We start from the raw sequence: 16836 nt of genomic DNA, 5'->3' as shown, positions 1-16836 counted from the left end.
CACTTCCAGGCGGCGCACCCGCCGCGGTGGCTCAGTGGCTAAGGCATTCTGCTGCTGAGCACGAGGTCACGGGTTCGTTTCCCGGCCGCGGCGGCCGCTTTTCTGATGGAGGCGAAAAGCAAAAATGCCCGTGCGTACGAGATTTCGGCGCGCGGTAAAGATCCCCAGGTGGTCAAAATTAATCCGGAGCCCTCCACTACGGCACGCCTCATTGCCCGCGTTGCGTCGGCGCGTTAAACCCTACAATCAATCAACTTCCAGGCGGCGCAAAGATGCTTCTTTGAATCTTGGCCCACTGCTCCTGTGAATTTAACTTTCTACTAGAGCCATACACCCAAAGCCGACATACCACGAGGCTGCCACCTCCGTCAGCAGTCTTGGTTTCAAGTTGTGCCCCCAAGCATAATGGTAATTATTCAGGGATGAAAGCCACCTATACCCACACCAAACATGCTTGCTGGCCCCATGAGCCCCCCTCCCTTCCCCTTTCTTGAATCTCTACACCCCCTCTTGGCTCACCTGAACTGCCTCAACAATCCAGACAAGCAATTTCAAATAGTTGTACTGTACCCCTTTCAGCAGCAATGCTAACTTCTAAAGCACACCAAATCTCCTGAAATGGTCTATTCAACCAAATCTACACATCTGAATGCTGAAGTGCTATTCAGAAGTGCTATTCAGTTATTAAATACGCCCTCCGAAAGCTTCGAGTTAGGTACTTGCGAGATATCTGCTTTACTGCGTCTGCTAGAACAAGGTTGCACCTGGTGCAGTGATGAAACACTGATGATTTGCAAGCATGCACCAGTTTATTCACGAGGTTAGTATATATATACTTCAAACAGTAGAAGGAGAGAGCAATTATCAATAAGAGTACAGGGTTAGTAAAAATGCCATAAAATGGATACTTTTTGGCAGTACATGTGTGTGTGTGTATACGTATAAAACAAATGGACAATTGTTCTTTTCTTTCCAAACCTTCCTTGATCTTGCAACACTGAGAACTGTAATGGACAGAAACAAGCCAACCATCCATGAAATACCAAACAATAAATTTTGTGCAATCAGTAAAAAGGGAAACCATTCCACGATAGAGTAACCAAAACAGATATTGAAGAGTAATAACTAGCGATCCATCCCTGCAGCCCATTACACTTGCCAGTGGAGGCTGCGTGGCTAGGTATGCTGTGCTCGGCATACGGGCAGGCTAAGCACATTCAAGTCTAAACTCTGTGGGCATTACAACAGAGCGTGGCTCAAAATGACCCTACACGTTTGCAAGGCACTACGCAAAGCACACCCACAGCTACCCACGAGGTTATCGTCGGATGCCAGCAGCTAAACACTTGCACGGCCAACTTGTAAATGCCCAACCACTGGGTGCAAAAGCTGGCTGAATTTTAGAAAATGCTTGGCCTAACAAATCTGGAGTCCCCAAAAATAATGCATCACTGTTGTGTGCACCTATGAAACTAAAAGCAAAACTAAATCTGCAATTTACCTGAAAAAATAAGATTACCGTCAGTTTCGTTATATGCTGTCAACAGTAAAGTTACGAATGGTCAAACTTTTGCATCCCAGATACACTTCCCAGAGAGAGAGAAAAAAAGCAAAAGCTGCTGCCAGCATTAGTGGTTAGTAGAGTGTGCCATGGCACGGGTGACCTTAAAATAGAATTGTTATCCGAACGATTGCGCGCAACTCACTTTCGCGAGTTCGAATATCACGTGCTACATAGGGTCACACGCATAAAGCCCATCGCAAGCCTCCAGAGCATCTGGTGCCTTGAGTGAACACGTGTACTCTCAGCCTGAAATTAACTTAGTGGGGCAGTTCAGGCTGTGTGCAGTGCCAAAAGAGTGCAGTAATGCTGAGTAGCATAAATGTAAGTTGTTGTCAAGGCACCAGATAACTGGTAGCACTGTCACAGAAGATCAGAGTAACAAAAAACTCTTCTCGAGAACAAAAGGGCTTCCCAAAGGATTGACAGAGACAGGCGAGAAAGCAGGTTAAAAGCACTCAGGACAGGACTGCCAAGGAATAAATATATTAAGTACTAACACTTCTGCAACGGAGGACAAACACTACACATTGAAACCCAAAGGCTAACGGTTAAGTACTCTGGAAAATAGAACTGTGCGAATACATTGGGTGTTTGTATCTTAGCAAATATTCGCTTTATTCACAAAATTAAGGTTGCACGTGAAATTGTTCATCACACAGCAATTAAACAAAGAAGGCAATAAAATGAAAGTTTTTCTTGGTTTGCAATGGCTAAATTGTTGCCTGAACTGTTTGCTACACTCAACACACAGCAATGAAAGACTGCGGCAGAGTGCACAGGATGCCTCCTTTTTTTGTGGTGACCACTCTTTGAAATTGAGACATTCCGACAAGCCACAATTGTGCGCTGCTACATATTCATATATTTGCACAGCTCTACCAAATACAGACAAAACAACCACCTGTGTTAGTAAAACACGGAAGTAACAAAACAGCACAACAAGGTTAAATTCAGGACACACGCCTGACTTGAAGAACTAGAGCTGCCGCAACTGTTTCATAAAACATCTTGCGACAAAAGACAATCGTTCACCGGGGTGTGACATCTGCACCGGACGCTGGGCTGAGCCGCAGCACATGTTGGCGAGCAACATGGATAATATACTCTAAGCCGCTAAACTTTAAACTCTCAACAGCCTCATAGAAACTTTCACAACAAAACAACCACATAGAGCAAGGTAAAGTCACCACAAAAAACAACTACCAAAACACTGCCGTCACATGGGTGACAGATTTAATGCTCGCTTGGCTTTCTGCCTTTCCCAGTGTACAGCCCAGGACTCGTACACCTTTTGCTCACTTTGGACTGTGGTCCCGTATGGCAGCATGTTTGTAAATACATCTCAAAAGCTACTGTAAAAACTGCAACTTTGGCCATAAGCGATTCACTTTTGACCTTTACTTTATACAACATTTAATATTTCTCTCTGCTGGGACTGAAAGGTTCTTATCAGGACATTAAAAAATTGCACAAGCACCCATGAGGTGACAATGGAATGGGCCAAATTAAATTTCTATTATTAAGTACAGCAGCAATGAATGTCGTAAAGATCAACCACGTTCTTTCACATTAAAATGGATAACATGCTGAAGCAATTTAGACTTTTAACAAAAAACATAAACACAATAAGTTCTACAGGGGACAACAATCAACTGCAACAGCTGCAGCAGCAGCAGGCAAAGCGCCATGTTACCACACGAAGAGCATTGAATACAGAGCGAGGAAGTTCCAACACCAGTCAGAGCGCGAGCGCAGAGTGGAACGACTGCTTGCACAGTCGGAAAAGAAACGAATGTAGCCACTTGGCGTTGTCGAGATGTCACAAGCGCTATCTCTTCGGAAGGGAGTGGCCGTTCTCTCCAACTAGTTTCCAGAGACGAGCGCAATCAGGACCTTTCGATAATCGCCAGACGTGTCGCCCTGCACAAAGAAACGAGTGAGAAAGCCGCTGGTGGGGAGCTTGGGTCCGCACTACGATGCAAGTGGTCTTACAACAGCGATGTTTATTTAGAGCAAGCCACCAGCTTAACCTTTATTCCCAGCTTGAAGCGGCATGCATGCAAGAATTCGTGGGTTTAGTGCTTAAAGGAGCTCTGACATCAATTTTCGGCATTAATATTATTGCACAGTTCGCTTCCTTCACTCAACAAAATACCCTGGCTGAAATATGAGCGGCCTGCGACGCGAAGAACATAGTTCAATTGGATCTCATTCATCGCGCCGACGGAGCAGCGCGCGGAGCGGCACTCAGGCAAATGGACATCAGCGTGACATCACCCCGTGAAGCCAAAAGAAGTGACGCGACAGCGCTCGTCAAAAACTCGTGACGTCACTTCACGCGCGCGGCCCCACGAGCGGTGGCCGGGTGCAACACCCTCTCAAGCGGGCGCCGGTGATGTCCGCACAAAGCAGTGAGGTCAGGCCAGGATTTTGTCATATGCGCCTTTCGGGATGAAAGCGCGGGAATTTGAAACAAACGATTTTCAGGCCGTTCAATGTAATTAACTATCGCGCGCTGAGTATTTGAAGTGCTGTTTCAGGTTCGCCAGGCCATTAAGCATCGATAAAAGCAATAAAAGTGTAACATAAAATTTTCGTGTCGGTGCTCCTTTAAGTGGCATAATTTTTGCGCTTCTGGTGCAGCTTGGTGCAAGAAAATGAGACTATATCAAAATGGTGCAAATAGAATAGTTGTCCACTTATTAGCATAGTTGTCTCGGACTTGTGCCCCCCCAACTTTCTCGTAGCCGGTACATGGATAGGTGAACACAAGGATAGGTGAACACCTCCTGCTGTGCTTTACACAAAGAGCTCGTCCGCAGGCACAACAGTAAACGTATAGTGCCAAGGGTGCCTCCCACTTGGCTGGTGCCACACATGTATGGCCAGAGTTGTGCAGTTTTAAAGATAATGCTGTACAGCGCAGGAGCCGCACCCTCAGGGAATGCTGCTAGCTGATTGCATTTCCACAAACCAACCTCCAGTCTGAAGTTTTGTCAGGGCTTGTCTTGCCCCCCCTTTTTTTATTTGTCCTTCAATTCCCAAAATCAATTGTGGTACACATGAGGTGTCTTAGATGGCAGCACCACTTCACGAGTGTGGAGTGTCTGATATAGCAGCTCCTGCCCGCTGCATCTTTTTTAGAGGTGACTAGAAAGAAGGACTACCTATTCCTTATTACTGCAAAATATGACTTATGCGTGATGATGCTTTGATTATGCTTCCCCCGCCTCCCCCTGCTCCTATTTTTGCAACCTTATCAGGTTGCGAAAATAGGAGCAGGGGGAGGCGGGGTTAGCCCAATGCCATGGAGATAAAAGGCTCTCCTCAAATGCACCTTCGCCGTTTCACCACACATCACTGGAGCAGTGCAGGAAAGCCCAGCGCCCGTAGAGGAGAACACTGGCACATACTTTTGAACTAATTTGAAAATGTTTGAAAAATTTGAAATAATTTGAAAATTTATTCAAAGCTTTCTAATACAAGTGCCATTCAATTCGAGGTCAAATCAGATATTGCTTTATTCGCTGTGATATTCAGGTTTAAAATATTCGCACACCCCAAACCTTTTCATAATTTACCTCCTGATGTACCTGTACAAAAATGAAGCCAACCTGACACCACTATCAAATAAAAATGGTGTCCAAGCATTCATTTGCCAGCAGTACTATTGCCGGTTCGTGGTTTTGTAGACCCTGCTTTTATGGCACTTGCTTTTTATATAAAAGTCCACTAGTTACACTGTCACTGACTTTTACGTCACTTGTCCCCTCCTCACCACCACAACACCTCCCCACCTCCGAGAGTTTTTAGAGTCAGAAACTTGGGTGACTTGATATCTTAATCCCTTGCGGGATGCAGGGCGGTTGCTCAAGCAGCGTTGGTGCATGTGCAGCCACTGGCCTGCCTCACAGAAGAAGCTGGTGCAGTTTGCAGCAAGCCCCCCAATCACAGGTGCAGCCTCTCACCTTGATGGCTTCCTCAAGGCTCTTGCCATAGGCCCTCTGGAATTCCTGCTTGACGATAGCCAAGTCAGACTCACAGCGGCTTACAACAATGCGGATCAGGGTTTTGTCGTCAGTGCCGGCACCCTGCAACATTGGCACGAAAGGGGGTAAGACAGTGCGCCAGTCCCATCAAGCCCCGTTCACCCAAAATGGAGTTCCAAAAGACACAGCTGCTTGGCAAAAGGCAATCGACACGGAAATTCAAAAGATGTACAAACCTTCATAGCGTCGTGCAGCTTCTCGGCAAAGTACAGCTCCGTGTTGTAGACAGATTTCACTGGAATGAGAAAAATAAAAAATTGCTGCAGCAACTTGACAATTATCAATATATCTCGCCCTGCATATATTACTGGGTATTTCGGAAGCATCTGCTCCTCCCGTGCGAGGTTCCCTTCTTTCTGCTTGAAATGCTCAATTTATGGTAACACACCAGGGTGCATGCCCTGGTTATCAAAGTCATCATCCATCAACAATGCCATCATTTCAGCATCACTCAGGTAATGCCTGGGTCACCCGGGCAATCTATGAAGTCAGAGACAAGATTGATGACTGCCTCAGCAAAAGTCCTGTAGACCTGTAGACCGTAGACCTGTGAAACTATGTGACAACTTCAACTTAAATTCCTCCAAATATTGTGGCTTCACCAGCCAAAGCATCCTTTTAAGGGGGGACGTGGCTTTCAAAATCAACTTTTTTATTTCTTTGTGGATTTCGATGAAAATTGGCACAGCAACTGGAAATGCTTCTGTGATAACACAATAGAAATTTCACAATAATATTTTGAAAACTTTTTTATTTATTGAACTTTCTGTTCCGCTTGTACCGAGCTTGAGCGGCTTATAAAACATGATAGAAAAATTGTTCGAAGTGCTTTGCATTCCCAAATGAATGAACGAAGTCGTGACAGTATTAGAATTTTTTTTACAACACAATGTTCGTTAGTTCATTTTTTTTTTAGAGGTTAATGTACAACAGGCATGTTGACTGTGAATGACTACTTGAATAACAAATACCAAAAAATATATCTGGAAAACCAAGACTGTCACGACCTGAACTGTTCATCAAGAAATGTAATGCAATAACAATATTTGTGGCAAAAAAAAAAAAAAATACTGTTGAGAAAATGGCTTCCGAAGTTGCAACATTGGTTGCACTTATCAAAAGTCGTCAGCGTTTTAGCCTTTCGTGTCCTTTTGAACATGGGGCTTCTGGAAGGCTTTGCCTTGAAGTTGGAGTGCCTTTTACAGCCTTTCTCTTTTCACAAAACATCATTTTCAGCTCCTCTGAGAAAAGTACATAGCCCAGTTTGCAGACCAAATGGTGGGGGAGATGGCTTTCAACGGGCTTTCAATGCAATGTAAGTTAGCTGGTTGGCTGTATCGCACTGGACAACTTCCCTTTGCAGTGGTCACCATGGCAACAAGTGAAGCACTCTTATTTTTTTATTATTTAAATTTGAAAATGACTTTTGGCTTCTTTTATGTTTTATAACCTTGCCTGGAGCAGCAACTTAGTACTCATACGTGTAGATGTTCATTGTCAAAAGTTTGCATACCACAAGGATGCAAATGAGCTACTTTGAAGTTTGGTATAATATTCTGCACAACTCCAACTTCAATGCAAGAGCATTGTTTTAATGCTTTTGACATTCAAGTCATCCAATATTTCTCACAGCACAGCCAGTATGCCCTAAGCCATAGATGTATGCATCAGTATCAATAATTTCCCTAAAAAATTCACTGTTAAATGCTGCGACAATAAGGCACATTCTTAACGCAGAGAACGTATTTTTATTCCTATATTCCTAACTCACACCTGTTTGCATGATTATTAGAAGTTCACGGGAAACGTTGCGATATCTTAAAAGAGCGTTTAGAAGCGGTCGCTGGAGCTACGCGCACCTTTTCTCGGCTGGTGACACACCATGTTGCTGCCCCCGATCGATAGCGCGCAGCATGCGGGTGGTATTCGCGGCAGCGGCAGCGCGGCTGTGTCGTGCGCGGCGCGTTTTCGCGACCAGAGAACGCCCCATGCGGTTCACACTTTAGACCATAACCATGCCCATGCCAACGAAGGTGCAAATCTGTCCCCACCTCGTAGCACCCCCGATATCTCGTTTCTCTTTCCGTTACTAGCGGTAGACGGTTCGATTTCGATTCTAAGTCGACCCCCCAACATTGGATTCTCAAATTTGGAAAAAAGGTCGACCTACAATCGTGTAAATACGGTAAAGAGACAAGCGGAACCGGAAAGACGATCGCTCAGCTGATCTAACGATGTCAAGATGGCCGCGCCCGGTGGCACTGTTGCGGAGATGCAGCGCTCCGAAAATTGCAGTTTTTTCGCCCTTTTGCGCTGATATTTTGTCACCGCACCTGGCAAAAGTATTTTTTTATGCCACTTTGCGACGCTTTTTCGGGGAAAAGCTTTGCAGATGCACAGAATAGGAAACAGAAGCCGAATACGTGGCTTTCGGAAAAACGATGTTTTGGTCATTTTGATCGGAGCAAACTTTATTTTTTGACATAGAGTAATGAAATTTGGTAGGCACATTGGAAAACACTCCAAATGGTGAAATTTGAAATTTCAGGATGATAGCTTCAGTAGTTGTGTTGGAGGTGTACATGTTGCCCACTCGTGGAAAGCCTAGCAAGGTACTGACATACGGTAGGAAGTTCAGAATACTTTTCAATTGTAGTCAAAAGACCACTACAGGGTATGACATTCTTCAAATTTTTTTTAACCCCCTTCAGCGCTCTTCGCTCCTCGGGTGATGCTCCTCGCTCCTCGGGAGATGCCGCGGCTGGTTATATACCGTATTTACTCGCGTAATCCTCGCACCCCTAATGTGAGCCACCAAAACTTGAATTTTCTGGTTCCTCGCATAATCCTCGCACCCCCAACTTTGCAGCGGCGAAAGTTGCCTGCTCGCGAAACCCGCATGGTGCACGCGCTCTCCAACGCGCGCCCTCCCCCGCCGCCTCTCCGTTCGGCGGAGAGCGCTGTGTATCCAAGGCCATCCAGGCTCCCTAACAACCTGCATGGCTACTCCCTAATTAGGCGCCCTAACACGCTGCTCACACTGTCCTTGAACCCGTTTCGCGCATGTTTCGCGTGCGCGCAACTAGACGGTGTTCGCGCAGCCCGCTGTCGTGTCGCCGTCGTGGTCCCGCCGTTGAGCGGCAGCAGTCAGTGAGTCACTCGCGTCAGTGGTGGATAGCTCGCTGCCGTTTTGAGAACTTTTCGATCTAATTGTTTTGTGCTTGGTGCCGCTTTGCCATGGGGAGGAACGCCAGCTACACTGCCGCTTTCAAATTGAAAGCGAAAGAGTACGCGATCGAACACGGCAACCGTGCCGCAGGCAGGCACTTCGGCGTCACCGACTTCAACGTGCGTTACTGGAGTAGGGCACGCACATACGACGACGAGATAGAGCGCGCGCCAGAAAGCAAAGGCGGCAATTTCATGATCGCTGATCGACGGGAGACTGTTAATAATAAAATAAAAAGAAATAGCTGCTGTTGGCAACACTGAGCTTACCTATACAAAAACGACTGCTACATTTAGCGGGATTAGCATACGGCAAATTGGCAACACTGCACCGGATTTTTTTTTTTTCCCCGCATAATTCTCGCACCCCTAACTTTGCATTGACTTTTCCGAAAAAAAAGTGCGAGGATTATGCGAGTAAATACGGTATTCGTTTTTTGACATTTTTACGATGAATTACGAGCTGATAATTTCAGAAAAGCTAGTTTATGACATATACAACCCAAATACAGGGTTTTCCAAAAATTGCTTATTTCGAGATTTTTCGGTTTTCAAAGGCCGCATCCCCCCCTTAAGTCTTTTCCGATTATCGTTTATTAACGAGACTAGACTGTGTGTATGCGAAGTCTTTTGGGGCAGTGATTCTAAGCAGTTTCTTTTTTGTTTTACTTCCTCCAGGGAAAGGAACGAATGCAGATACCAAGCAGATACCAACTGCTTGACTTCCCTGGGGAACAGGCCCCTCAGATAACTGTTTGCATCAGCCATTAACGAACGCCAAGGGCATTGAGAGCATCGCTCTCAATGGGGTGAAGTGAAAGTTGGGGCAAGTAACCCGCGGTTGACGCTCTAAAATTAAGGGTGGTGATGGACGTTGTCAGTAGTGGTTGCTGTTCGATTTGGTTCGAGTGCCTTGTGGTCCATTTCAAGGATTTTTTTCCCATATTCAAAAAAATTGACACACCCAAAAGCAATGAAAGGTGGCTTTGCCACAAGGCATGCCACTTCACAGAACGGCACCCCCACTCTTTGGGCAGTTGGCTCTTCCAACACACTGCCATGGCTGTGCACAGAAGCTTGACCCACAAAAACCTTATACAAAAGTGTATGTAACCACCATGGGTTATGTCGATGATGTTTGTTATCTGACGCAAGGGCAACAAAGGCCGAAGAGCGCCAACACAATGATCGTGTCGTTTCTGGTGTAGTATTTTAACTAAAATAGTTAGAACTGTGATAGGTTAGTGTGGGGTGTACAGAGCCCTTAATTTAAAACAAAAACTTTGGAGTTCGCCAAATGATTATGAGGCAAGAGTAAAAAATGAATGCTCAATCAAAGCTGCCCTCTCTGAGGGGCTTTGTTACCATGTGTGGTATGAGATGCCTTTTAAAAATGCAATGTCTCCAAGGTAAGCAAAAAGACGTTTACTTGGAATGAAAGGTTGATCATGTGAGTGTACAGTTCCCCGAAATGATTCTTTCCCGCACTGTGGAAGAGCGGACATTCAACGAGAGCATGCATTACTGACAGACTGGGAATGAGTGGCAGATGTATGGCCTATACGTAGTCTGCACATGTACACTTCTGTTCTGTGATGTTTTCCTGTGTAGTAGCTGGCAAGTTTGGGTTTTATAGTTTTTTTTGCGCCATTTTGCCACAGGGCATAGGTAACATGAAAACAATGGACAAAACACAACAGGGGTACGGCACAGAAGGCAAGCAAACAAAAGAAAAGAAAACAACGTGAGGCGGGCGCACTACAGCAAACTATAGTCCAGTTTCGGAAATAAATTCCAATACAGTCCACGCTCGTTACAACGGACCCTCTTAATCCGGAAAAAAACGTCCGCTGTAGCCGAAGTGTGCAGTATCCGACCAGGTTGGGAAGAAGGGGGGAGGGGGGGTATACAAGCGCAAAATTGCGCACATTGACCAGTACTGCACATACATGCGGACCCTCTGTTCTTTCTACGCGCGTGCAGCACCTATGCACAGCGTTCACGCGGGGGAAAGAATCACCTACAAACCGTGTTTCCTAAGCTTAGCATCGGCACTTGGAAAAGGCCTAGCACATGTGGTCGAGTGCGTAAAGACGCACGCTAAGCTGCACAAAGAAAGCAAGAATATATCAAGGAGCAATCACTAACCCGCTATAAAATCAGTCGTGGCCAGCAGAATTAGCTAGGCTCTTTTAAAACCCTTCGTGACGAGGCACCATTCAAGCAAATCGGATCGATGCTTGACGTTCCCCCAAGGAAGCTTCCGCATTTCTTATAATTATAGTCTGGGCATTAAAACAGCCCATACGATATATTCTGATGGACAGCTGTAAATGACGAAAGTTCTACCAGTTCAACTGTGCACGGCCACCCGCACATTGCACACAGTGGATGGGAGCCAGCCTCCTACTTTAAGAATTTACCTTTTTCACCGAACGGAACGCAAAATGCATGCGTGGGAATAATAAATAGCGAGCTTCACTGAACCCGAGTTCTTTATTACATAAAAGAACCTGTGAAGATGGAGGGCAGACTCGACTCCGAGTGCGCTAGTTTCCATTATTCGAAAGCGCTGTTGTTCAATCCCACCAGCCGCGTTTCTTGGCAGCGGCCTTGTTCTTAACGGTAGAACGGACCGTCTGCTTAGATAGGCCTGTACACTTTTGGCGATGTTGGCGTGTTTTTCGCCGTGTTCGACAGCGTTAATCGTATTTAATTTATCTATCAGTGAAATCAGCTAGCCTGCCGCTCATTCCGCCACTCGCACGAAAAAAAAACAAAGGCCAGCGGCACTGGCTTGGCTTGGCTGCGCCAACGGCCCGGCTGCTGACAATGTTGCCAGACGTAACAGTTTCTTCGCCAAAATAAACAAAGAAAAAGCATATCGAGTTCCGGCTCCGCGGAAGTCCGCTATAAACATTCAGTCGAAACAATTTTCGCCTAAAATTTAGTCTGTTGTAGCCGATAGTCCGCTATAGCTGGGTCCGTTATGAACGGAGTGGATTAAAATGCATGGGGACCAGACAAACCAACAGAAATGGTCTGTTGTAACCGAAAGTCTGTTGTTGCCGGATCCGCTCTAACGAGCATAGACTGTAGTTTCTTGTAAAGTGAGCCGTGCGTCCACCGATGAATATCGGGAGGTCGGCCTGGGCGATGTCCTGTGAGCCCCATGTGTCAAGCTCGGGTGGATTGAAGCCCTGGACACGTCCCTAGCAAGTGTTCTAATGTCGCCGCAGCAATAGGGGCAGGGCAGTAGGGGCAGGTCGAGGAGGGATCTGCAAGACTTGAAGTCCATGTTGCTCGCACAGCAGGTGTCAGTGTGACGCCCAGGCGGATTCTTCGAAGCACGACCTCTTCATGGCGGGTTAAGCCGCCAGGAAGGTCAGACCCACGCGGAGGGAGAAGGGCACGCATGCAGCGCCGAAGAATATCTTTCTTGATGAGTAGGGTGTCTTCCAGTGAGAGCTGCAGAAGTGGGAGTAGGTGCATTACTTGCTGCGGGTGAGCAACCGAGTCGGCGAGGGCGTGCATGGTCATGCTCCGACGGGTCCAGAGGATGCGAACAGGATGCGAACAGGGCACGGGAATGATTGGAGTATCTGGTGCACCTCGCATGTAATGCCCAGTGTACTGTTGACGCGCCGGAGCTCTCGAGCAGCCTGAGTGGAATCGGTGTTTAATACCAAGCGCGGTGGTGGGGCAGCGCCGAGCTCAGAAGCTAAAGCACACAGGCCATCACGAATGGCAACCAGCTCCACCAACACAGTTTTATAGTTTCTTTACTGTCTGTGTGTCCCAGTGTTGCTGCCACTGTTTCCGTAGTGCCTTACGAATGGGCAATTTTATGTCAAGATAGGACAGCTGAGGAACATCGATTTCACAGTGGAGTGCTGCTGCAGCGGCGCTCTGGTCAGAGATTTCATTGCCAGGAATTCCGCTGTGTCCAGGCACCCAGCACACTATTATGGTCTGCTTTAAAGAATACGCTGACATAATTTCCTTAATGACCTTGTTCAATATCACCATGCGTTACGTTAGCCAAGAACACATGAAAATGAAAAACCATAGTGGCACGAGAGTAACTAAGAGTTAGTGTCTGTTGGCTACTCTAGCAAGCAGTCCCTCAGTTATGACACATCCCTACAGTTTTCGACAGTGAAACTTCAGAAACACATTGAATATAATACATGCAATCTGAAAATGTGACTACAAAAAAAAAAAAAAAAAAAAAGGGGGGGGGGAGAGAGAGAGAGAGAGGAGGAGGAGGAGAACACTTTCTTCGTCAACTTTTGGCAACCCATTCGCTGCATCTCAACGTAAACCAGTGCAGGGACCGCAATTAGTTGTAATCGAACACTCCCTGTATTTACTCACTGGGGCAACTCATTTCTTCAACATCGGCCACTATTTTGCGATATTGTCATTTATGATTCCTGTATCACCTCTGTCATCCGGCACTACTAATGAGCACAGGGGCTTAACTGTTGCCAAACCACCACAACTATTATTGTGATAGCCACGTTCAGAAAAAGAAGAGACTGGATGCAATTTACGGTGAACAACTTAAAATTTGCACACTGCCACTAAGATACAGGGTCATTAGCAGCGAGTGCAGCTGGAACTGTCTACAATGCTTGCGTGTGTGCGTGTGCACTCGCTCCACTTGTGTCGGATGACTGTGCTAGCCACGACTGTGCGGGATGGGCCTGCACCCTATCGGTGTTGACCGTAAACGGCCAGGCGGGTGTGCGCCACACCTAGTTCACAAATCACCATTAACTGGCTAGCACGCCCCATCAAGGCCCCAGCTTTGTTCCAATGGTTTGTGGCCGGACGACGAGAGAGGGAGGAAGAGGAAGAGAAGCACCCACCTATCGTAAGCAGGGCTTGCCTGAAGTTGCCAGACATCTCCTTCTTGATGGCCTCCATGATGTCATGGTTAGCGAAGCGCACATACTCGCGGAACACTTGGCGCAGCTGGTCATAGCTCTGGGAGGCCAGGATGGCGTTGAAGGTCGACTCATCCGTCCCCCACTTGGACACGCCAGCTGCGTGCAGCTTCTGCGCAAGAGGAACAACCCAGCGTAAGAGCCCATTCGTGGCGCTATGCACGTTCCTAACCCTACCGGTGTCCTCCACTGCAGGCTTCCCCCCCCCACTGCTCATCTGTTCCTTTTCCCAATTCAGTTACACACCCAAGTTACAGAAGCCAATCCAGTTACACACATGATCACTGTACAAGATTTATTTCAGTCCTCAATCCTAATGCTCATTTTCAGTTCTCTAAGTGTGACAGACAGCCACCATCCTTTTCAGAACAGAGCAGAACTGATTAAGTCAATCATGCTGATTGCATGTGCATGTCTGCATGAGCAATTTGGAGGCTTGAAAGGCAGGATTCCCACCCATGCCTATGCTCAATTTTGGCTAGTTGTTGTGTGTCACCCATTGATGTTTTTGTATGCTTATTCATTATAACATTATGAGATGGCTTTTGAGAATGCACGAGTCCTTTTGTTAGGCCAACAAATGAACATACTGCTATAATTTTAGTGGCATTTATATATAGCACACAGTGCAGTCCATTTATAACGAAACTGACAAAGCCACAAAACTATCGCTGTAACTGGTTATTACAGTCAAACCCCGCGATAACGAAATCCCACGGGTACGAAATTCCTGCACCAACGAAAAATTTTCGTATCCCCATACAATCCCGCATACTACCGGCAAAATGTTTTTGGAAAGCAATCCCGCGTTAATGAAGTTCGCTGCAGGTCTGGTCGGAATTTTCTACCTATTTGATGCTAACAGTGTCCAAGAAGTGCTCAAATGCATTCTTTTCGTGCTCAAAGGGCATAAACTTCTGCCACAGAGCGCTTGCATTGCCACCGCCTTATTTGTCTACAAAAAATACCCTACAGCAGGCGGCTGATGAGGCAGCCTCGAAGCGACACCACCAGGGAGCGACGCATGGTGACTCACTGCCCGGCGTTGGCTTGGAATATGCTAGCCAGCTACCAATGAACAGTGCGCATGCGATGTTCACTGGTAGCTGATAATGTATGCATAGCTGATAACGTACGCATAACTGTCCTATGAATTGTCATTGGGGCTGTTGCGCTTCCTGTTTGACAAGTCGGCATTAACTTGGAGCTCAGGACCTTCTGTCTTTAAAAATTGTAGAGATTGTCATATTGGGCAGATCGCACTACTTAACGGGGTCGCAGTCCTTCGCTCCCCGCATGAGATCAGTCACAATGTCCGAAGAGAACAACCGATGACACCTCAGTGGCACTCGACGCGTTTCGGCTTCTTGTCCCGCAATTCAGGTTGCTTAAACTGCGTAAACAGTCCTGATCACCTGCTTTCTGAACTACCCAACGCAACTCCCACTAGGCACAGCACAATGTTAAATTCCAATGCCACAAAAAGGTTTATCTTCCCCCAAAGCCGGTAACATATTGGTGGCAATACGGTAGTACTTAGGAGAGAAAGTTAGGAACACAATGCAAGTTTATAACAGTTGCACCCTGGTTGAGCCTTCACCATCAGGAAGTTTCACTGCTGCGTGGTACACTAAAGCTTGCATTATAACACACCATACAAGAATTCAGCAACCGACACACATACAAGATAAAACAAAAACAGATTCAATAATGTGCTGATACAAAGAACTGTATCAATAAAATCCCGGACGTGTGGTCATTCTTTTCGCTTTGTAAAATTAAACGCCTGCAAAGATGGCACATGCAGGAAGTCTCACCTGTGCATCGTCGGCGGCTCTGTTGGCATCTACGGGCACTCCCTCTTGACGTGAACACTGGGGCGCAGAAACAAGCAAAAAATAAATACATCAGTTATTACACAATTATCACTCTCGCTTCCTTGAATTCAATTTAAACTAACATACAGACTCCTAGCATTTTCATTTCTGTTTGACACTGTCATTCGATTTGTACAAGTTCTTTCATTTTTTTCTTTCGGCTCGATGACGCTTTTTTGTATGTGCAGACAACCACGTAGTAGTCTTACTCTTGCCATTATACTCGTCGTATTCGAAATACACTCATCACAACTTCTCTGATGATTTCCTACAACGGCCTCAAAAACAAATGGCAGAGCAAAGAAAGCGACAAAGCGTTTTGCTGAAGCAACACTGGTAATGATGCGGTGTGTATTCATACACGTGACATGATCTGCAATGACCCATCTTTTTTTCCTTCCTCTGCCAAAAAAAACACCCATCGTACTGCGGCTCCAAACCTACAATTTGGCAAAGCAACAAAAAGCCTTAGGGGAGAGAGGTGGGTCTTCAGATGATTTTTTTTAGTGCCAGCATGAAAATTGGCAGCCTCGGTGAGTTTTTTACGGCGATTTTAAATATGCAATTTGCTTTAACATAGCTTTATTTGTTCAAGAAATACAATGCTTTAAACTTTATTTATTGAGGCATTTCTTACGGGGGTTTAAAGCAATTTTGCTTGATGAAACTCAATGATTTACCGTATTTACACGATTGTAAGTCGACCCCCTAAAATTGCATCTCAAAAAAACAAGAGCGCCGCTTAGAAAATCGTATCACAAAGAGAAGCTCTTCCGTCAACCCACACGGCGACACTAATGATCGATGCTCCCACAAGAGCCGAGCGCTCGCGGTATGCGCGGTAGATGTTAAAAAAGAAAAGCTTTTGTATAAGCACCCAGAATAACCATGCGCTGTGGGTTGAGCGGGAAGAGCACATTCGCTGCGAGATGACAACCATCGAAGCAACCGGCAGCGGCCACTGCCGCGCGATGCCAAAACAAACAACATGGCGGCTGACGGAAGCGGCCGTGCGCGATTTACTTTTGAGCGACTAACCTCCCCCAATCGCGTTCGGAAGTGTACTGAACAAGGCGCCGCGCATTGAATCAAGGAATTCGCTAATACTCATTTTGTTTATTAGAGACGAATAAAACGCTTCTTGACGCGTTTTTGCACGCGATTCG

At 46.2% G+C, this 16836-nt stretch overlaps 1 protein-coding gene across 3 annotated transcripts in view; it reads right to left on the bottom strand.

Moving 5' to 3' along the window:
- Positions 1-790: 790 nt before the first annotated feature.
- The window catches only part of LOC144143323 (annexin A4-like), a 43310-nt gene continuing 27264 nt past the window's right edge, over positions 791-16836 (bottom strand). For all 3 annotated transcript variants that reach the window (XM_077675095.1, XM_077675101.1, XM_077675106.1), the window contains 5 exons: positions 15611-15667; positions 13716-13905; positions 5790-5848; positions 5533-5655; positions 791-3484 (listed from right to left, as the gene is read on the bottom strand). In XM_077675095.1, coding sequence (XP_077531221.1) covers positions 3428-3484; positions 5533-5655; positions 5790-5848; positions 13716-13905; positions 15611-15667 — 486 coding nt within the window. In that variant the 3' untranslated portion in view covers positions 791-3427. The remainder of the gene's footprint in view (positions 3485-5532; positions 5656-5789; positions 5849-13715; positions 13906-15610; positions 15668-16836) is intronic.

This window comes from Haemaphysalis longicornis, unplaced genomic scaffold (assembly GCF_048455015.1).
Source record: "Haemaphysalis longicornis isolate Haplotype H1 unplaced genomic scaffold, Haemaphysalis longicornis Haplotype H1 scaffold_1, whole genome shotgun sequence".
Classification (NCBI taxonomy): Eukaryota; Metazoa; Arthropoda; class Arachnida; order Ixodida; family Ixodidae; genus Haemaphysalis; species Haemaphysalis longicornis.
This window is presented reverse-complemented; position numbering and strand designations above follow the sequence as displayed.